General features: G+C 35.7%; 1 protein-coding gene across 4 annotated transcripts; it reads left to right on the forward strand.

Annotated features, from left to right (window-relative positions):
• The first annotated feature begins 1,768 nt into the window (after positions 1-1,768).
• Positions 1,769-21,640, forward strand: LOC107766762 (protein EXPORTIN 1A). 4 transcript variants are annotated; one of them, XM_016585605.2, is made up of 32 exons: positions 1,769-2,314; positions 4,572-4,688; positions 5,216-5,308; positions 5,430-5,501; positions 5,700-5,807; positions 5,887-5,969; positions 6,707-6,845; positions 6,966-7,034; positions 7,131-7,208; positions 8,831-8,893; positions 8,969-9,013; positions 9,133-9,240; positions 9,315-9,413; positions 9,499-9,702; positions 9,880-9,939; positions 10,510-10,620; positions 10,907-11,004; positions 11,202-11,310; positions 11,757-11,822; positions 11,924-12,022; positions 12,330-12,410; positions 12,590-12,679; positions 13,669-13,754; positions 13,866-13,946; positions 14,023-14,205; positions 15,249-15,315; positions 15,844-15,954; positions 16,112-16,219; positions 16,298-16,435; positions 16,508-16,645; positions 16,734-16,838; positions 21,061-21,640. In XM_016585605.2, the coding sequence occupies exons 1-32, from the start codon at positions 2,216-2,218 to the stop codon at positions 21,181-21,183; spliced, it is 3,231 nt and encodes a 1,076-aa protein (XP_016441091.1). In that variant the 5' UTR covers positions 1,769-2,215; the 3' UTR covers positions 21,184-21,640. The 4 variants fall into 4 exon arrangements, with proteins under 4 accessions (XP_016441091.1, XP_016441089.1, XP_075107993.1 ...); XM_016585603.2 differs by having other exon boundaries at positions 1,918-2,314; positions 9,496-9,702; XM_075251892.1 differs by having other exon boundaries at positions 1,961-2,314; positions 5,178-5,308.
• Positions 21,641-21,668: the final 28 nt, after the last annotated feature.

Raw genomic sequence — 21,668 nt, forward strand, 5'->3', positions numbered from 1 at the left:
TATGTGTCATAATCAGTATTTATTTACCACATATGAATCTATTGGAGGTGGAGTTGTCTTGATGGGCAACAATGCTGCCTGCAAAGTTTTTGGAAAAGGTACAGTCCGAATCAAAATGCACGATGGTGTGGTGAGAATTCTCACTGATGTTAGACATGTTCCTGACTTGAAAAACAATCTCATCTCTTTGGGCACTCTAGAATCTCTTGGGTGCAAGTACACAGGTGAAGGTGGAGTTCTGAAAGTTTCTCATGGTGCTCTTGTGATCATGAAAGCACACAGATCTGGTTCGTTGTATACTTTATTGGGATCCACTGTTATAGGCCTTACTACAGTTTCGGTATCGAATAACTTGTCTGATTTTGATGGCATTAAATTTTGACATATGCCCATTGGGGCTTTTGCGGAGAAGGTGGAGAAAATTTACTATTTCAGCCAAAATTAGACCAAGGTGGAGATTTGTAATTATGGCCAATATTTTGGCTAATGGAGTCCATCTCATATAAGCATAAGCATCTTTGCAAAGTGTAGACTTTGTTGGCAATATTCTTTGGTACCCAAAAATATTGCATTATGTGGTGGACATCATTTGCACAAGTTGTATCTTTTCTTTTACATCTAAGAGGCCAAGACTTTTTTGCCTATAAAAGGGAAGACAATTAGTTCATTTTAGACACACTAACAAGACTTGAGTCTTCATTTCTTGTTTCTTCATTTATTCCTTTATTAAGAGTGTTTTGTATGAAAGTTAAGTGTTGGGAAGCACTTGTGTGAATCCTTTCTTTGGAGTGATCTTGTGACGTTATTCTCTTAGGGTATTTGGGATTAATTAGAGCGTTTACTCTAATTTTGTACTCTCTTTTATACTCTTATTGTTATAGTAAATTGCTTCTCTCCGCTTGTGGACGTAGGTCACTTTGACCGAACCATGTTAGATTTGTGTCTTCTTTATCTACTTTAATTGTCGTTGTTACCAACTTCAATTGTCTTTGTTATTGTCATTATACCGTTGTTTGGCTAAAATTCGCACTGTCCGGGTTCCCGATCCTAACAAATAGGAAAACTACATTTCATATATGATCGATAATGTCAAAAAGATTTATATTGATCAAATAACGCGATTACTTTCATATCATACTTAATAGTTACCATACCACAAGTATGAAACGTGATAAAATTTTGTTGTGAAACACTCGGTCTCGCAATTCTAATCGTAACCTCTAAATCACATATAATCCTATTATCTTTGAGTGCAGAATGCTGATTCAAAGAATGAACATAATATCATTCAAGCACAACTACAGGTAGATCTTTTGGCAAAACAAGGAATCAAGAAGGAAGTTTTTGAAAAATTGACCATGTTCGTAGTTCCTCAGTGATTGCAAATGAAGCATTTTTGGCAATATTCTAGGAAGTACATTTACTAGACATATTACGGATTGTAATATTAGCGGCCTAAATACAGTGGCTCAGTACCCGGATTTGATGTGGAATTCTAGCATTCCCTTTGTTGTACCTATTCAAACAGTTTAATTAATCTATGCATGCATCCCTTTAACCAAAAAAATAATAATAAATCTCTAGAATCACACACCAAAGGTCCAAAACCAATGAAAAACAACCTAAAAGAAAAAAAGAAGAGTGAAACAGAAACTCCACTTTCACTGTTAAGTGTTCACTATTGGGAATGTGAGTGGGGCAATACCCTCATTTTCCCTCTTTTCCCCCTTTCCATATAAAAGCCAAAGCGGGGGACATTGCGGTACTCAAACCAGTCGCAACTCCCAAAACTTTGCCTCCTTGTTTTTCTAATTTCCCCTTTCACTAACCCTTTTTTTTAAAAAAAAAAAAAACACGTAAAAAACGCTCCTCGCGCACACACTAAATATAAAAGGGAGGGAGGAGGGAAAAGCGCTTAAAATATTATTTCCCGAAGCCCCTATTTTATCTCTTTTTGTTTAGTACGTTTTGTTATTACTCCCCTCTAGTCTCTAGAAGACTGTTTCTGCTTCAAATTGAAGCTGTCTCTGTGTTTTTTCCTTTTTTGGCCTCTTTCTTCTAGAACTTAGCTTCAAAATCCCCACAACTTTGAACAGACTTAAGATTGAGCGCTCACGTTTTTTGCTAGGGTTTTTGTCCACATCTCTCTGTTTCTAGGGTTTTTGAACTGGACTGTTGATTTCTAGGGTTTATCACTCATTCATCTTTTCTCTCCATGGCGGCGGATAAGCTTAGAGATTTGAGTCAGCCTATTGATGTTTCGTTGCTCGACGCCACTGTTGCCGCTTTCTATGGCACCGGATCTAAGGAAGAGGTGAGAACTATTTGCCTTCTCTCCCAATTTGTCTAATTTTCTCCAGTTCATTTGCGTGACAATCTATTCCCCCTTACAATTGCTGGTTGATTTTGTTTTCAATTGCGTGGGACGCCAATTACTTTTCTGACTCGGTTGTTGAAAGTTTTCTGATTGCTAGTGTTTAGCTGAACAGTTTTACTTCGTTCTAAATTGGAAAATTGGCTCAACGAAGATAAATTTGTTACTTTACTGATTTTATGGTGCTATAAGTTCTACGGTTGGCTTTTAATTGGTTTCAAGGAAGCGTCACTTCCTTTCTTAAACTTGAAGATTTGTATTGCTTACGCCAGCCATTCCTATAGCTTTTCTCTAATTTTTTTAATTTAACTCATTGTTGTTATTCAAGATATTGACTTCTGTCCAATTCCTAAGGACTCTTAGTTTCAGAGGTCTGGAATATACATTGTTACCATTCTTTATTCTCACCACAAGTTAAAAAAAAAAGGAAAACGTAAGAGAAAACTGAAGGAAAGGGGAAAAGGCCCCACCTAAATACGCGGGCATGTTAAGAGGAGAAGTATAGAAGCCCCAGTCAGAAGGTGCGAGAGGTTAGCCTTAGTGGGTATCATGAGGGGTAGAGGTATGCCTAAAAAGTCTTGGGGATGTTATTAGGCGGGACATGGCGCAACTTGACTTGACTGAGGACATGGCGCAGCTTGAGTTGACTGAGGACATGGCGTAGCTTGAGTTGACTAAGGACATGGCCATTGATAGGAGGGTGTGGAGGTCGAGGATTATGGTAGAAGGCTAGTAGGTAGTCGAGCGTATCTCTTTGTCTTTCCCAGTTCGCTAGTATTAGTATTAGTATAATATCCTTTTATTCATAGATTGCTATTACTACCTAGAGTTTAACTGCTTTCTCGGCTTCAATATTTTTATCTTGTTGTTATTTCTTATTGTTGCCATTACTTTTGTCATCCGTTCTCCAGCCGAGGGTCTATCGGAAACAGCCTCTCTGTCCTTCTAGGGTAGGGGTAAGGCTGCCTACATCTTACCCTCCCCACACCCCACTTGTGGGAAAATACTGGGCTTGTGGTTGTTGTTGTTATCTTGAAGATAGATAGATAGTGGCATATTGGAAGGATTCTCAATCCTGATATGTGGATACGGAAAAATGCAATTAACTCTGCGGTAATTCAGTATGACACTAATTAGTAATTACCCAGTTGGTGTATATTGCCAGGCTGCTGCTAGAACACTTAAAAAGATGACCTACTGCATTCTATTCAGGATCATTTAAATGCTTTTCATACCCGTAGATTCACCAATTGGATAATGGGGTCTGTATTCTGTGAATTAGTAAGTATCAGATTTGGAAAAAAATGTTAAATATCATTAATGAGTGTTTAGTGTGAATAACAATTCAGTTAGGCAGTGTTAATTGTCCGTAGTTATAACAAGTATGTTAAGCAGTTACTGTTCGGTGCAGCAATTATTATTATTATTTTTTTGAATTCTAGGATTTGTGGTAGACCAGTCAAAGCAGTGTATCAACAAGCCTTAAATAGTGATGCTTCACGGAGACAGTTGTCTAATTCTGAGTTATTTCATGTCGTTGAAATGTATTACGATTGTGACTGTTTCTATTGATCAGCTGATAATGCCTTAAAAAACATCATTTTAGCTGGACTTATGGTTTACATGGAATTAACAAAGAAACAGGATGCGCGAAAGGGAATGATAGGTATAGTTGCATACACTAAAGGGTTTACTTTGAGGGCTGGAACTCGCAAAATCTTGTTCATGTTGCTAGCCATATTACAAGAAAATCTCAAAGACTCCTTATCAAAAAAAGAAAAGAAAATCTCAAAGACTGGAAAATAATAATAGTGGTAACTGATAGAAAATTCCATCTGGTATTTGATGTGACTTTTACATCTGCTTTCTTTTTGGAACCAGATTTTACGAGGACCTCTCTATTCTCTGATAGACTCGGAAGAAAAGAAACCTCAAGTATTTGTTGTTCCACGTTAGACATGTAGATTATAAATTAAAATTTATGTGGATAAATGGGAACTTCGGAGATGAACAATTATTGAGAATAAACAACAGAAGATGACTTACCCCCAAAGGATCACATCTATAGCTTGTCTGATGATGTGCTATGTCATCATCACTGATGATTCCCTTTTTTGGACGCATATACCTAGCTTTAGAAAGATTTGTTTTGCTTTTGCTCTTTTGGTAAGTATGTACTAAATTTATTGCTTTGCAGCGGGCTGCAGCTGACCACATTTTGCGCGATTTGCAAAATAACCCAGATATGTGGCTGCAAGTGGTTCACATTCTATCGAGCACTCAAAGCCTGAATACTAAGTTTTTCGCTTTGCAGGTCAGTTTTACAGTGTTTTTTTTGTGAAGTTTGACTTACGGCTATGACTTTTTTTTTTAAATTTTTAGTTTGGTGTTTAAATTAGAATAGGATTGTTTAACGCAACCGTCATACTATCATTAATGTTTTCTCTTATAAGTGTGACTTTGACTGATGTTGTACTGGCGAAAAAAGTAATTCATGTATTAATTTCTCATGATTTAAGATGAGAGCTTAAGTTCAGGAATTATACTTGGACATTGGAGAGATAAAGGAGGGCTGACAATCCAAATACCTTTTTTTAAAAATGGGAATTTGAATTGAGTTATCTAGTTTCGAGGAAAAAAAATTGAAACAGATGCTAAAGTTATGTGTTTTAATATTGATTGGTTACGATAGAGATGTTGATAGGTGGCATTTACCGTGTAACTGCCCAAAATAAAAAAATAACTGTTCTTTTGGCTCACTTCGTTGTCTTTGTTTGTTTGCGGTTTTTGATATATATGGCAGGAAACCGAGTAAAATACTTGACTGGCTTCACCCTGCAGGTTCTAGAAGGTGTTATAAAGTATAGATGGAATGCATTGCCAGTCGAACAACGAGATGGAATGAAAAACTATATATCTGAAGTTATTGTGAAGGTATAACTACATAATTCTTGTCATTTTTCTCTTTAAGTTATTGAGGATCTTGAATTGAATATTTCATTCCAATGGATTTTATTATCCGTTACATTTATGCATATCCATATATGGATCTCAGCTTTCCAGTGATGAAGCATCTCTTCGGCGGGAAAAGCTGTATATTAGCAAGCTAAACATAACATTGGTTCAGGTACTCTTAATACACAAAGCTCTCTCTCTCTCTCTCTCTCTCTCTCTCTCTCTCTCTCTCTCTCTCTCTCTCTCTCTCTCTCTCTCTCTCTCTCTCTCTTGGTGATTGCAAGTGATGGGACTGATTGTGACTCAAGATACACATGAAGTTGAAATGTCTTACAGAAATTATCTTTTTCTTGTGAATTTGTATTTTCAGATTTTGAAGCATGAGTGGCCTGCAAGATGGAGAAGCTTCATTCCTGACTTAGTTGCAGCCGCAAAGACAAGCGAAACTATATGTGAAAACTGCATGGCCATATTGAAGGTTCCTCTACATTCCATTTCCATCTTCCAGTGAAAACATTAGAATGTACACCTTGATAACTTGAAACACTATTCTTCAGCTTCTAAGCGAGGAAGTTTTTGATTTCTCGAGGGGTGAAATGACTCAACAAAAGATTAAGGAGCTCAAACAATCTTTAAACAGGTACAACTCCTGATTTATATGAGTTGTTTCCTGATACATTTTTTCATGTTTGTGATTTTCGACATAAGATTGTTTGATTTATAGGACTCTGAAAAACTAGCTTTTTGACATACTGATGTTGAATAGTGTCTAGAATTTGCCATCAAGTCGGGCCTTGGCTAAAGTTTTGAAGCTGCGGTATAAAAGAGAAGTAATTCAATAGAATTATGCAAATGGTAGAGAAATCCGAAACAGTTTGTTTGGCTGCTATAGAAAATAGGATAGAGTTATAACTGTTTTAGTGTGAGACTTTGTGGGCACAGGCGAAAATGTTTCGCCATTCTATTTTTTTCCCTTCACGAAAGAAGAAGATTTTATGCATAAATTTATCTTTTTCACCCCTTAATGCATACATTTGTATCTTTCTGTGATTAAATACTATTTTCTTCTTTTCGATTGTATTAGTCACTTGTTTTATAAACATAACACTTGTTCTTCCCTGCTAATTTTTATTTTTATTTTTCTCTTATTTGTTTTTCAAACATTCAATGCGATTAAAACCTGTTTATTTCTTCTATGCTTGGGTAATATCAGTCGGTTTTGAGAATTAAAAGAACCTATACACTGTATGAATTGCGGAGCTCCTTTTATCATTTTGAAGCCGAAGGTCTTTTATATAAGCATTATTTACATATTAGTTTATAACGAATTCTATTTAGACTTATCTTTTCTAAAGTGTTGGTTTTCTTTATTTACAGCGAGTTTCAACTCATCCATGAGCTATGCTTGTATGTGCTATCAGCATCCCAAAGAACCGAGCTCATCAGGGCTACTCTTGCTACACTCCATGCTTTCCTTTCATGGATTCCACTTGGCTATATTTTTGAATCAACACTGGTTCGTATTACTCAGCTGCTTATTATTTATCTTTTTGATTGAAGCATGTCTACAATTTATTGTTTCAATACAGATTGTGTTTGAGAGGTGCTGTCTGACCTTTGTCTCTTCATATTACAGCTGGAAACCCTGCTTAAACTTTTCCCCATGCCAGCTTATCGCAACCTCACACTTCAGTGTCTAACAGAGGTATATTATGACAAGATCTCTAGTAGAGTTTCTTCTAACAATTAAATCAATCCAAATTGATTCAGTATACTGTTGGTTGCTGTTTTAATATGACAGGTTGCTGCCCTTAATTTTGGGGAGTTTTATAACGACCAGTACGTCAAGAAGTACACCATATTCATGGTGCAGTTGCAGGTGGAGTTAAATTAATTCTTGATGTTGCGTTATGCTTTTTTAATTAGTTCAAGATGTACCAAGATGAAGGAAGTCTATGATTCTTAATTACATCTTTGTATTGTTGTATCTACACCCTCCATTCGCTTTTACTTTTGAAATGCTATCATTATTATGGGTATTATTGTAATACTTCATTTATTATTTCAAGGGGAGTGCAAAGTCCATTGTGGACAAGTAAAAATGAACGAGGGAATACTTTTTTTGCTTCTTTATAACGGCTGTCGGTGGAGTTGTATCTTTGGGTGTGGTACGGCCATTTGGTTTTACTCTGAAGTGAGGCTACCCTTCTCTTTGTTTCTCAATTGAGCCTTAAGAAATGTTCTCCTAGAATTGGTTGCTTGGTCTACACATGGATAGAAGTTATTAGAAGAATTACTGAACCTTCTCTAGGTATCAAATTTTGAATTGTTGTATGAATTGATGAGAGCAAGTGTCTTTCGCTCCATTTGTTTGTGTAAAAACAGCACTCCTATGGTATTCCTATCCGTTTCTTTAGCAGTTAGCCAAATATATATCTATGTTTAAAGTTTCCTGTGAGCTTTGAAGGTTGTGGTTGACCTTGTACCGAATGCATGGTCTTCTTCTAATAAATTTGAAAATTTTAAAGGTGAAAGTTAGTCTCATGAAAACCTTTGTGTAGAACATTCAATCACTGACATACTGCAAACAAAATTTCATTATAGGAATAGTGGACAGTATTGATGCATTATGTTTGGAAGTTGAATTATTTGGATGATCTGGTGTGGTCCGAGGCGAACTATATTTGTCTGTAGGTCCCTTACTATTTTGTATACCACATGTATACCAGTGCTTCCTCACATCTGTGAAATTATTACTTTATCAATAAGAGTTATGTAGTCCAGTCTATCGGAAACAGCCTCTCTACTCCTCCGGAGTAGGGGTAAGGTTTGTGTACACACTACCCTCCCCAGACCCCACTTGTGGGGTTCCACTGGGCTGCTGCTGTTGTTGTTGTTTATGTAGTCCAGTAGGTGCAAAGGGAATCTTTTAAATTTTCTCTAAGTCTAGACACTGGCTGAAAGCAACAACAACACGATCAACTTGCTGATTGCATACAGTTTGGTTGCTTTGATATCCGAGTTGGAATGTCCCTGTAAACTCAGTTGATTGAAGCAAAATGTCCAAACTTCAGCTGAACTTAATTCATCTGCCGTCCTAGGTGTTAATGTTGTTGATAGAAAGCAAAGGTGTTAAAACTCATTAGACTAGGTTATTGTTCTCTTGTTAACACAACTGAGGCCTCCTTTAAATTGCTTATACTAGTCTTCAATTGTGTCTTTCAGCAGATGCTATGATAAGTTTGAGTTTGCCTTTCGATTTAGATTAAGTAACACATCACGTTCAACTTGCTGATTGCATACAGTTTGGTTGCTTTGATATCTGAGTTGGAATGTCCCTGTAAACTCAGTTGATTGAAGCAAAATGTCCAAACTTGCAGCTGAACTTTATTCATTTGCTGTCCTAGGTGTTTATGTTGTTGATAGGACTTATTTAGTTATACCTTATTGTATTAGCTAACTATCTTTGTGCTTTTGTGCTTTTGTGCTTGTGACATCTAGACTATTCTTCCTCCCAACACAAACATTCCCGAGGCCTATGCAAATGGAAGCAATGAAGAGCAGGTTTGTTTGAGACAGTGAATGGTTAGTCTATTGTTGTATCAACATGTAACTAATGCTTCTCTTTCCTTTATCCAGGCATTCATTCAAAATCTGGCATTGTTTTTTACGTCATTTTTTAAGGCAAGCTTCTTTACTCTGTGTTTACTACATGACAGCTTTCACTTTGTAGTTGCTTATTGACAATATGACTTTGGACCGTAGTAGTCAGCATTGTGTCTGAGAAGCTACTTTGTATGCAGTCTCATATACGTGTGCTAGAAACATCACAAGAGAATATAAATGCCCTCCTGTTGGGACTTGAGTATCTTATCAACATCTCGTACGTGGATGACACAGAGGTTTTTAAGGTATTGTTCCACTGTTTATTCGTGATGGATACACTTTCTTGGAAGTGTCTGATTCCTAATGTGTGGTTTCACAGGTTTGCTTGGATTACTGGAATTCCTTAGTTCTTGAGTTGTTTGAAGCGCATCATAATCTTGACAATCCTGCAATGACTGCAAATATGATGGGGCTTCAAGTATGAGAAGTTACCTGTATCCTTGCTGACTAAAATTCTCCAAAAACAAACTGCTCATATGCAAGTTTTTGTGTTAATTAAGCAGATACCATTGCTTTCCGGTATGGCTGATGGTCTTGGAGCGCAACTTATGCAGAGGAGACAACTTTATGCTGGTCCAATGTCCAAATTGAGGTTACTTATGATATCTCGTATGGCAAAACCTGAAGAAGTTCTCATTGTTGAAGATGAAAATGGGAACATTGTCCGTGAAACTATGAAGGACAATGACGTCCTTGTGCAATACAAGGTATCTATCTTATTACAGAATAACCTGTTGAATTTGATTGACATTTTTAGGCTCCTCTTGTTTGATTGGAGTAAGATGCATGCTATATTTGGCAAAAGGCACTTTGCCTGATTCTTGTTTTGCAATGTTGTGTCTTTCCCCCCCTTTTTATGTGTTTAATGATGTCTGATGTTGCAGATCATGAGGGAAACTTTGATCTACTTGTCACATCTTGATCACGACGATACCGAAAAGCAGGTGCACTTCTTTTGAAGCCATCAACTTTGATATGACCTAAATAAATGTAGTCGAAGCAGCATGCTGAATTTTTGTGTAATTCGTATGGGCAACATTATTTTCACATTATACTTTTTTGGTTGGTTAATCGGCACCCAAGAAGTCTACTTTAGAAATAGCTGGTTTGGATGTGTTATTATTACTTTTCTCAATTATGGTGAGCGTATGGGTAATTGCTGGAGATTCATTAAGTCCTGATATGTTGTAGTTTTAGTCGAGATAATGATCCTATCCTTCTTTACTAACTCCTGGAAAGGAGGTTCTAACAATTTCAATTGTCTTCGGGTTAATTTGCAATTTGTTTTATACTTCAGCGACTTAGTTATGGTTGAGCTGTTCATTTGTTTATCTTCAACATATTTTCAAGTGACTGTTGCTAGTTGCTTCTGGCTTTGATGAACCTTTACTTTTCATTGGGTGTTGTTAATTATCATTTCTTTACTTTGACATGGTGTTTCTGAAAAGATTGTTTTATGGTCCGCAGCTATGTTTCGAGATTCATAATGTTTCCATATTCTTGTATCACTCCAGATGCTGAAGAAACTTAGCAAACAACTCAATGGGGAGGATTGGTCGTGGAACAATCTAAATACATTATGTTGGGCAATTGGGTCCATATCTGGGTCGATGCTGGAAGAGCAGGTATGCTTATAATAGTTTGTTTTATGTAGTTATTAACCAAATTACATGATTTTCACTGAGGCTCACAACTGTATTTTGGCTGTGCAACTTTCTTGCTTAGCCCTCACACAAGATATGTCCTAAGTGTTGTTGCATGCTGTCATTTTTTGGTAAAGTTTTGCTTTATGTTCTTCTGTGTGCATCACTATTTTCTTGCATTGAACCAAGCAATATGACTTAGATCTTTTGTATAATTTGCATACTAAGATCTTGAATTTTCACATTTTCCTTGTGTTCACTTTGGCAGGAGAACAGATTTCTTGTCATGGTGATACGCGATTTGCTAAACCTATGTGAAATCACCAAAGGGAAAGACAACAAAGCTGTAATTGCAAGTAATATAATGTATGGATGCGATCTCATTGTTGTCTGCCAGTTCTATTCTCTTGCCAGAATTTTCAATTCTCGTGCTTTATATTTACAAATCTGATCTTCCAGAATGTTGCTTATACTAAATTTGTTAAATGGTTGTATTGCCTACGGGTACACTGAATTCTTTCATTCAAGAAATGCAGTCATGGCTTGTGTTGATTAAATGCTAGGTATGTGGTTGGGCAATATCCTAGATTTTTGAGAGCTCATTGGAAGTTCTTGAAGACTGTTGTGAACAAATTGTTCGAGTTCATGCATGAAACACATCCTGGAGTGCAGGTTTGACTACTGATTAATGATTTGGCTATAAGTTACTGTTTTGCTGTTTATCCTTATTTAGAAGTTTTTTTTCCCACTCAAATTACTGATTGGTTGGTTCACAAATCACCAATTGTTGTGCTGGCGCTTATGACTTGGTGATCGTTTGGGATGTCCTATGGAATAATGTCATATGGTATCAGGAATCAGATGTCTTTTCGTTATTAGTATTGGCCTCTAAATAAATGATCAAATGACTTACATGTGACTTGAGTCCGCCCCCCACCCCTCGCCCTCTTTTCTGGTAGTGTGGGTGGGGAGGGGAGGGGTTAGAGTGCATGGTACTTATTTCACCTTTTGGCCTAGAAAACTGCACTGCAATAAACTATTTTCTTGTGCTTATATGCTATGGTTCATTGTCATGGCTTCATTTCTGTTCCTGATGACCTTTTGTCTCTGCTCTCTAGGATATGGCCTGTGATACATTTTTGAAAATCGTTCAGAAGTGCAAGCGCAAGTTTGTTGTAGTCCAGGTAAGAGAATTGTTTGTTAATAGCATCAGTTTTTATGACGATACAAGAGTTACAAAATGACTTAACACTGATCTTGTACTGACCACTATCCTTGTTCTCAGGTTGGAGAAAATGAGCCATTTGTCTCGGAGCTCCTAACCACTCTCCCGACAACTATTGCAGATTTAGAACCTCATCAGATTCATGCCTTCTACGAATCTGTAAGAGTTTTTTTGTTCGAAAGAATATACTTCATTTCGTTTTACTTGTTTCCTTAGATGTATTGTATTCACTATGTCTTATTCTATATATCAAGGGGTACAGAGTTAGGAAATAAAGATACTTTCGTTACATACTTGAATTCATTATTGGTAAAATGGGGAGTTTAAAATTAAAGAGTTTCCAAATATGGGAAGGTGTACATTTTTCCGAAACAAACTAACAAGGAAAGAATGATATAACATTGAAAAGAGGGAGTAGTACTTTATCTTTATTACTGAAAGGTGGGGTTCTATATCATTTTGTTAGGTTGGTCAAATGATTCAAGCAGAGCCTGATCCCCAAAAAAGAGATGAGTATCTGCAGAGGTTGATGGTGCTTCCAAATCAGGTATTTACCTATGGTCTAGATAAGATGTATTTGGGTGGTGCTATCTATTTCTTTATTTGTTTATTTATATTTTTTTGTGTATTAATATCTGGCTTTTGCGTTCGTTAAATGCGCCACATAACAATACGTGGAGTATACACTGCATATTATTTTGGCTTACGAACATATACTTTTTACAGAGATGGACTGAAATTATAGGACAGGCACGACAAAGCGTGGACTATCTTAAAGATCAAGATGTTATCCGAGCTGTGCTAAATATATTGCAGGTTACCTTTTATAGAGATGATAAATTCTTAAGCTCTTTCTGTAAATGTATAAGTTGGCATGCGCTTGTGATTTTGTTTTTTCCTTTTGCCTTCTTTCTCTTCTCATTGTAGTTACTCACAAAGTCTTGCGAGTTGCCAGAGTAAGGAAGAAGCCGGGGGCAGGGACAAGTATCCCAACCGACTGCTTTCTACTTCCAATAGGCCATGAACTGGATCAGATCATTTTCAGCGAGTCCATAAGAAGTGTTCCATGCTCTTTAATAGTCATTTTTTATATAATCTTACTAGTGCTATCAAATCTTTCAGGTTTAATTTTGGTGATTTACTTTTCTCCAAAATAGAAAATACTTTGGTGATTTAGACTTAAAGAAAGCGTGTGGTATGATATATGATCCTTTTCTCCTTATGCATGATCTGTTTGCACATTTGTCAGACCTCAGAAAATCATCCCAGTTTTAGTTTTACCGCATGTTAAATTTTCTACCTTGAATACTGTAGTCACAAAATGTGGTACACAGTTTGTCATGTCATTATGACAGGATATTAAATGGGACTTGCTAACACAAGCTGGCTAGTATACTTGGGGTTCTTAATGCAGGCCTCTCATTAGTACTATATGTTCCTTTTATTTTTTCTATGACAAACTTAGCAGGCACTTGGACCTGCATATTATTTGAAAATAATGAAATATTATTTGCAAATCAATGTTCATTCTATTTTGTCCATTATTCCAACTTTAACTTGAAATAGAGAATTTTGAAGTTGAGAAACTAGTTTGAGGAGTATTCTGAGCGTCAACCAATATGTCCAATCCGGATGCTGTGTTATTTTGAAATCACGTGGCTACTTCTGTGTGCTGGTCAGGGAGCTTTGATGATCAGTATTCATATCCTATTTGGTTTTAAATGTTATCCTAGCAATGCCTTTTGCATAATATTCTCTTATTCTGAACATGAGTTTTTTTTTTTTTTTTTTTTTTTGCATTGCAGACTAATACAAGTGCTGCTAGCTCACTTGGGACTTATTTCTTACCTCAAATTACTCTCATCTTTTTGGACATGCTCAATGTTTATAGGTATGGATATCATATTTATTTGATTTTATGTTTTTTAAATATTTAGATGGCATCTTTATTATAAATATTTGGTGCTTTCTGATTTTTAATTGCGAACCTTTTCTGTTGCAGAATGTACAGTGAGCTTATATCTACAAGCATAGGACAAGGAGGGCCCTTTGCCTCAAGGACATCCATTGTGAAACTCTTGCGGTAGGTTCCAGTTTAGATTTCCCATTTTTTTTGCCAGCTTTAAGATGCATTTACTTACATGTGTCATATGTGGCAGCTCGGTAAAAAGGGAAACATTAAAGCTTATTGAAACATTTTTGGACAAGGCCGAAGATCAACCACATATCGGGAAGCAATTTGTGCCACCAATGATGGACCCAGTTTTAGGAGACTATGCAAGGAATGTGCCTGATGCTAGGGAATCTGAAGTTCTCTCGCTTTTTGCAACAATTATTAACAAGTAAGCTAACTGCCTCCAACTCCCAACTGGCACTAAGGATGGTCATCGGTCGCTTCGGTTGTCAATGTTATTGGTTCGGCATATCGGTTATCAGTTTATAAATATGCTAAACCGATAATCGAACCGATAAGATATCGGTTATCTGGTATCGGTTAGTCGGTTATCGATCCTTATCGGTTCAGTTATCGGTTTACCCGATAAGAATCAAAACACCCAAAAATTTTATGTTTTTATTATAGAAATCGCGATCATACTGTTTTGAGAAAGGAACTAAATTTTTGTTCTTAAGAAAGGATTAAATTTCAACTTTAGAAAAGAAAACTTTCTTTGCATTTAAAAATCCCGTGAATTATCTCAATTTTCAAAGTTATAAGTTAGTAGGAGTAAAGAAAAACACATCAACAATTTAATCTTACTAACTATCTCACTGTGGGCGAGCATAATTCCTAGAAAAAAAATAAAATCCTAATCTTTTAAATGCTAAAGAATCGGTGCAAAAAAAGAAACAAATAGAAAAACTAAAAGTCTGAATAATTAATTCTTTAAAGTTTAAAACTAAAAATCTTAACTGAAAAAATTAATATGAGAAACTCAAAAAAGTTTAAAACTTACTCTAAGAATTAAGGTCTGAAGATGAAGAGTAACTGCTGAGAGAATTGAGAGAATGAAGCCGTACTTAATGGAAAATTATAAATTGATAAAGCTTATTGGGTTATCGGTTAAACCGTTAATAAAATTAGGCAAATCGAACCCAATAGTCAAATAATATTAAACCGTTACCAAGCTGTTTACTCAATAACCCGATATCGATAACCCAATAACATTTTGTCGGTTCGGGCTACCGGTTATACCCCATATATGCCCAGCCCTAACTGGCACTCAGCAGGACTGACAATTCATAAGTTGTGACTGTCTGCTCCATACATTAACTGACTGTCTTTGTAACACACAATGCGCTCAAGATTCCATGACTTTCTTTTGTGCACAATACTGTCCATATTCTTATGGTGCATTTGCTTCTGTATCTAACATTTTTTTGTTAGGTACAAGGGTGCTATGATTGAGGATGTCCCTCGCATTTTTGAAGCTGTTTTCCAGTGTACTCTGGAGGTTAGACAACCCCCCCCCCCCCCCCCCTTTTTTTTTTTTTAATTTATTCTGAGTTGATAAGTTTTATAATATTATATGTAGTCTCTTCTGTACTAAATATTCCCCAACGTTATGTAATTAAAATATATACTTATAAAGTACTTTTTTGATGATGTGTTTTCCTAATTTAACAATGCTGCATCTTCTCATAAATGTTATAGATGTATTCATTTAAATCTTTAATTTAGATGATACTATTCACCATCTTCATTCATTTGATTGCATGTTTCTTTGTTCTGCTACTTTTGCATCCTGTTTCTTGGTGACTAACTGCTTTTATCATCGTGGTTTTATTAGAGGTAACCTTTTGTTGACTGCCAAACAATTTTAACGGGTAGTAAGGTCATTATCATATGCCCTATCAGGGTGACTCAGCTGCAGACCTGTTATATGCTTTAGATATAATTTGGTTACTATAATAAACATTTGGGAAGCTCAGCATTGAGATGACACATGATCTGTTTGATGAATTCATTCTATGTATAACAGATGATTACAAAAAACTTTGAAGATTATCCAGAGCATCGGCTTAAGTTCTTTTCGTTACTTCGTGCAATTGCTACACATTGTTTTCCTGCTTTGATACGGCTGTCGAGCGAGGTATGTTTTTTTGCCTGCTCTTGGTATCTGTATGGACCACCAATTCTAATTTATGAAGCTTAGAATTCTTCAGAGATTTATTTATACGGTATCACATTTATTTTAGTGTCTGCATAAGCTTGTGCTGGATTTTCATAATGTACTGATTATTTTTCAGCAACTAAAACTTGTTATGGATTCTATAATATGGGCGTTTCGGCACACAGAGAGGAACATTGCTGAGACTGGACTTAATCTCTTGCTGGAAATGCTAAAAAATTTTCAGGTGCATCTTTATTGTTGGCCTTCCTATTGATTGTTAAATCTACGCGGTGGGGTTTAATAGTTTCTTCTTTCATGGCAGGCTTCTGAATTTGCTAACCAGTTTTATAGGACTTACTTTTTGACGATCGAGCAAGAAATTTTTGCTGTACTAACAGATACGTTTCATAAGCCTGGGTTTAAATTGCATGTATTGGTGCTACAGCATTTGTTTTGCCTGGTATGTGTCTAGCTAACAGATTGGTTTCCTATCTATACTTGCATTTTTTGTAACATAGTGATGTGATTCCAGGTGGAGTCTAGCATATTGACTGAGCCACTATGGGATGCATCAACAGTACCTTATCCATATCCAAATAATGCAATGTTTGTTCGTGAATACACCATTAAACTTCTTAGTACATCCTTCCCCAACATGACATCAGCTGAAGTATGACCATAAGTTTTACATAGTGTTTTTTCACCTAAATTTGTTTATAGTTTTTCTTTAGATGTTAATAATGCTTTGCTCTTTTCAGGTGACTCAGTTTGTCAGTGGGCTATTTGAGTCAACAAATGACCTTCCCACATTCAAGAATCACATAAGGGACTTCCTCGTTCAATCAAAAGAGTTCTCCTCTCAGGTTAGTGTTACTAGTAGACCATTTGTTTCCGAGCTTTATTGGTATGTCTTTTGTGGGGGAGGGGTTTTAAGTGGAGGTCTTCTATTTCTCTACCCTGCCCCTTATATACGTGCTCCAGAAGATCCAAACAGATTGTCATGCTTTAATTTTGGCATAATGGTACCCAGTTTCCTTGAAAAGAAAACTCATAAGATGTAGGACCCTACTTTCAATCTATTCATTACTCATTTTTCTCAAATTCTTCAAAAGTGTAAAAATCAGCGCATGAGTCACATGTTCCCACAAAAAATAAAAAACGGTTCACAATTTCGAAGTTATCTCTAATGTCTATGCTAGGTCATACTGAGACCATTTAAACAGGATGGAGTTACTAAGAAATTATCATGGATCTGATGAATTAAATTGTGTAGGGCTTTAGAATGTCTTTTTTTTTGTCATGGGTTAGCACTCGTGGTCCTTCTGTGAATTTCATATCAGCTTACATGCTAATTTTCTACCCTATGTCCACTAATTCATGTACCTTTAAATAATTCTTTGGCATAAACGTTTCTGAATTGAACTCTGTTTAGGTCGTATTGTGAGTTCCAGACAACCTGCTTGTTCATATCTCAAGTAGAGCTGTTTGGATGACTTGTGGAAAATGTTTTGTGAAAAAAAAACGTGCTTGGATAGTTGTTATTTTGAAGATCTCTGAGCATTTCTTGAGTGAATAACTTTTTTCTACGTAGTACCCTAAAACAACTTACTCAAATAACAATTCTTTGTAAAAACTGCTTTTATAAAACATCAACAAAAATGTGATTTCAGAAGCAATTTTTTTGCTGGATATCAAAAAGTTGCACAAACAAAAGCCATTAGTTTTAGAGCCGTTTGGATGACTTGTGGAAAAATTCTATGAAAAAATATTGGGAAAAAAAGCTTCTGAAAAAGAAACGTGCTTGGACATTTATAGTTATTTTTGAAGATCTCTGAGCATTTCTTGAATGGAACAACTTTTCTCTAAAAGGTACCGTAAAAACATTTTTTCGCAAAAACTTCTTTTGGAAAAAACTTAAAACAAAAACATGATTTCATAATCTCCTGTTACTGGATATCAAAAAGTTACACAATCAAAGTTCAGTAGTTTTATCCCCTTTCCTTCTGAAGTTTGATATATGTGGATTGCTTTCTCATGAGTCTGGGCTTAGTCTATTAAGGTTTTTGGTTCTTCAATCTTGGTCTTATAAGTATAACGTTCGAGAATGGCAATGAGCGGGGAGAAACCTTAGATGGGCATGGGCGAGTGGGTCAAAATTTATTTCCTGAAAATCTATAACAGGGCAAGATGGGTGGCAGGTTGTGAAATACTCAACCTAAACCGACTCAAATTAGCAAGCAATGTACAAAGTCTCTGGCTTTCACAGTTTGCAGCTTGAGGACCTTCTCATGGTTGGCTGCCTAAGTTAGAGCCCATTTGGTCATTTAGAAAGTGCTTTTTGCAATATTTGATAAGCAAATGTTATTTGGCTAATCTTTCCAAAAAGTATTTTTGAGTATCAAATTACGAAAAAAGTACAGTAAGTGTTCAATTTACAATTGATATTATTTGTAAAAGAGAATTGTATTTATAAAATATAAAGTAAAAATATATATTAAAGATTTTAATCAATATAAAATATAGTTATCCAAAGAAATAATATTGCATATATGGCATTACTTATTGTTTACATGATGATTCAGACATATCAATATACATTGTTCAGTATAAACTAAAAACCCACTCCATAAATTCTATATAAAAGAAAGCTATATTTATAGCGGAGAGACTATTCCAAAGAAAAATAGGAGAAGAATAAAAAACGATAGAAAATAAGAAAAATGAAGAAATGGATGGTAGAAAGAAAAAAGTTAAATTAATGAGGGGATAATTTGGGAAATATAAATTTTCAGTAAGGATATTTTTGTGTTGAATTTTTTTTCTGCTTCTACTTCTCGGAAGAAGCTAGAATTTATTGCTTTTTTCCAAAAGCCGAAAAACTGCTTCTGCTGGTGCTCAAAAGCTAAGTTGCTCGGACTCTTCACTTTCAGTGCCGCACCCGTGTCGACACGACGGGGTGTGGGTATGGGTGTGGGATCCGTACCGGATCTGGTCAACCGATTTTGGGTACTTTGACCAAAATCAACGGAGAAATTTGGGATAGATACAATGATTTTTGAAAACAAATCAAAAGCTAGGGTGATATGGAAGAAAATGGAATACCTTGTATATATAAATTTCTATGTCAGTCCTTTTCCTTTTATCTCCTTCTAAAATTCTACTCTTGTTCAATATTTTCTCCTTCTCGGAATACCTTGTAAGTTTTTCACATAATGTCTCATAATTTAGACATATTTTTATAACTCTATTTTTAAATAATTGAATTATTTTTAGCCGAATCCCTGCACCCGTATTCGTACCTGGATCTGTACCCCCGAATCTTTAAATTTAGATCATGAAGGATTTGACCTCTAGATCCGCACCCGTATCGGACACCGCACCCGAGTCTGAGCAACTTAGCTCAAAAGCAACTTCCTTGTATTGGCCAAATGCCTTAAATATCCAAAAAAGTGCTTTTGGCTTCTTAAATTAGCCAAATGGGCTCTTAAACATCTATACAAACATGATTGTTCTTGTCATTTAGTTCTGGGAAGTTCTTGTCATGTCTAAGATTATGACATGATCTCGTCCAAGATTTTGGCATGATTGTTCTTCCGGCAAAGGGTGAAATATACCCATGTACTTTCGAAAATGGTCTAAGAATACCCCTCGTCATACTATTGGGCTATTTATACCCTTCTCGTCATACTTTGGAACAAATATACCCTTATTTTGGATGGAGTGCCACGTGGCAGCGCCAGATGAAAAGACCTATTTTTTTACCCGATCCGTTTTAAAAAACCCACCACCCGACCCGTTTTAAAATTCAGTTTTTTCAGTTTTTTTAAAGCATATATTTTGTAAAAACTGGAAATAAAGAAGGAATTTGCAATATATATATATTTAAGTCTTTTCAGTTTTTAAAGTATTTTTTTTTTGTAAAAATTGAAAAAACATTTTTTTTTTTGTAAAAACTGAAAAAAAAAACTCTCCTAAAGCAGTGGACTACATATGCATTAGTTTAAAAAAAATAAAAATATTTTGCAAAATCTTTTTTTCTTCAGTTTTTACAAAAAAAAAATACTTTAAAAACTGAAAAATATATATTTTGTAAATTTTTTTTTTTTTCTTTTCAGTTTTTACAAAATATAGAATTTTCAGTTTTTTAAAGTATTTTTTTTTTGTAAAAACTGGAAAAAAAAAAGACTTTGCAAAATATTTTCATTTTTTTAAAACTAATGCATATGTAGTCCACTGCTTTAGGAGTCTTTTTTTTCCAGTTTTTACAAAAATATACTTTAAAAAAACTGAATTTTAAAACGGGTCGGGCGGTTGGTTTTTTAAAACGAATCGGGTAGAAAAAAAAAAGAAATGGGTCGTTTTCATCTGGTGCTGCCACGTGGCACCTCCATCCAAAATAAGGGTATATTTGTTCCAAAGTATGACGGGAAGGGTATATATAGCCCAATAGTATAACGAAGGGTATTTTTAGACCATTTTCGAAAGTACATGGGTATATTTGGCCTTTTGCCGTTCTTCAAAAAGCTTTAGCTTCTTCACAGCGACTTCCTCTTTCTTGTTGTACATGACCTATTAGCATCATTTGGAGGATACCAAAGATGCAACGCAGCAGGTTTGGATTCTATCTAGCCAAAACTGGAAAGAAAAAGCTCAAATGTTTGTTCTAGATTTCAAGAAATCACTTTCTGTGACACAATTCCCATTCTCAGTATTAAAAGAGCCATTTTCCATTCTAAGAAAATAAAATCGAAAAAGTGAAAAAATAAATAGAATATTATGAAGTGAAAAAACGAAAGAACATAAATGGGGCATGCCAGGGCAGGAGGCAAAATTATGGAAAAATGCTAAACGGGGCAGGGCTGGCGGGTTGGAATTTTAGGGGGGTTAAGGCTTGCCTATCCCGCCCTGCCCCATTTACATCCAAACTAATGTTTTTCTTTCCCTAGTAATGTTATTAACTAGCTTGTCATTTTTTTCCGTCTTTTGCTGTTCTTTGAACCACTTAATCCTGTTCAAAATAAAGATCTATCTTTTCCTTTGCTGGATTTTTGATATCCTCACTTGGATGCTTCATTTTTCTTGCAGGACAATAAGGACCTTTTTGCCGAGGAAGCAGCTGCTCAGAGAGAAAGGGAACGACAGCGAATGCTTTCTATTCCCGGTCTAATTGCACCTAATGAGATACAGGATGAAATGGTGGACTCATGAGATACAAAATGTCCACCATGTATTGATACTTCATTCCGTTTTATGCCCCTGGAGGTGGTGTGGGTGCTTGGAGTGTGTTATCACGAACTGTAGTGGCCAGCACATCCTATTTTAAAAGAATTTCTATCGTGTTGCGAAAATTCTCGGAGTAGTAGTGGAAGTGGTTTCTAGGACTCATGACAATGGTTCCAAGAAAAGGATTGGCTGGGTGTAGAGTAGTTAGATCCTAATCTAGGAGTACAGTGTGTTTATTGGACATTCATGGTTTCATTCGATATTGTAGTTTGTTAGAGTAGTTGATGGATTGTTGAATTGACATAATTCAGCCATTGAGAGTAGGTTTATTATGTATACATACAGGCATCGGCCAGTGGTGCAGAAATCATTTTTGTTTATTGGTGGAAACAACAGTGTATTTCTGGACTATACTCAGAAATATGATTTTTGGTTATTGGTATATGCGGTTTGTGGTTTGAAATGTATTA

The sequence above is a fragment of the Nicotiana tabacum genome, chromosome 4, assembly GCF_000715075.1.
Source record: "Nicotiana tabacum cultivar K326 chromosome 4, ASM71507v2, whole genome shotgun sequence".
In the NCBI taxonomy this organism is placed as follows: Eukaryota; Viridiplantae; Streptophyta; class Magnoliopsida; order Solanales; family Solanaceae; genus Nicotiana; species Nicotiana tabacum.

Excerpts from the sequence above, each read along its gene's own strand:
- LOC107766762 (XM_016585603.2), top strand. The coding sequence starts at position 2,216 with ATGGCGGCGGATAAGCTTAGAGATTTGAGTCAGCCTATTGATGTTTCG. Across the intron at positions 4,689-5,215 it reads CTAAGTTTTTCGCTTTGCAG|GTTCTAGAAGGTGTTATAAA; the intron begins GTCAGTTTTACA and ends TTCACCCTGCAG. Across the intron at positions 9,940-10,509 it reads ACGACGATACCGAAAAGCAG|ATGCTGAAGAAACTTAGCAA; the intron begins GTGCACTTCTTT and ends GTATCACTCCAG.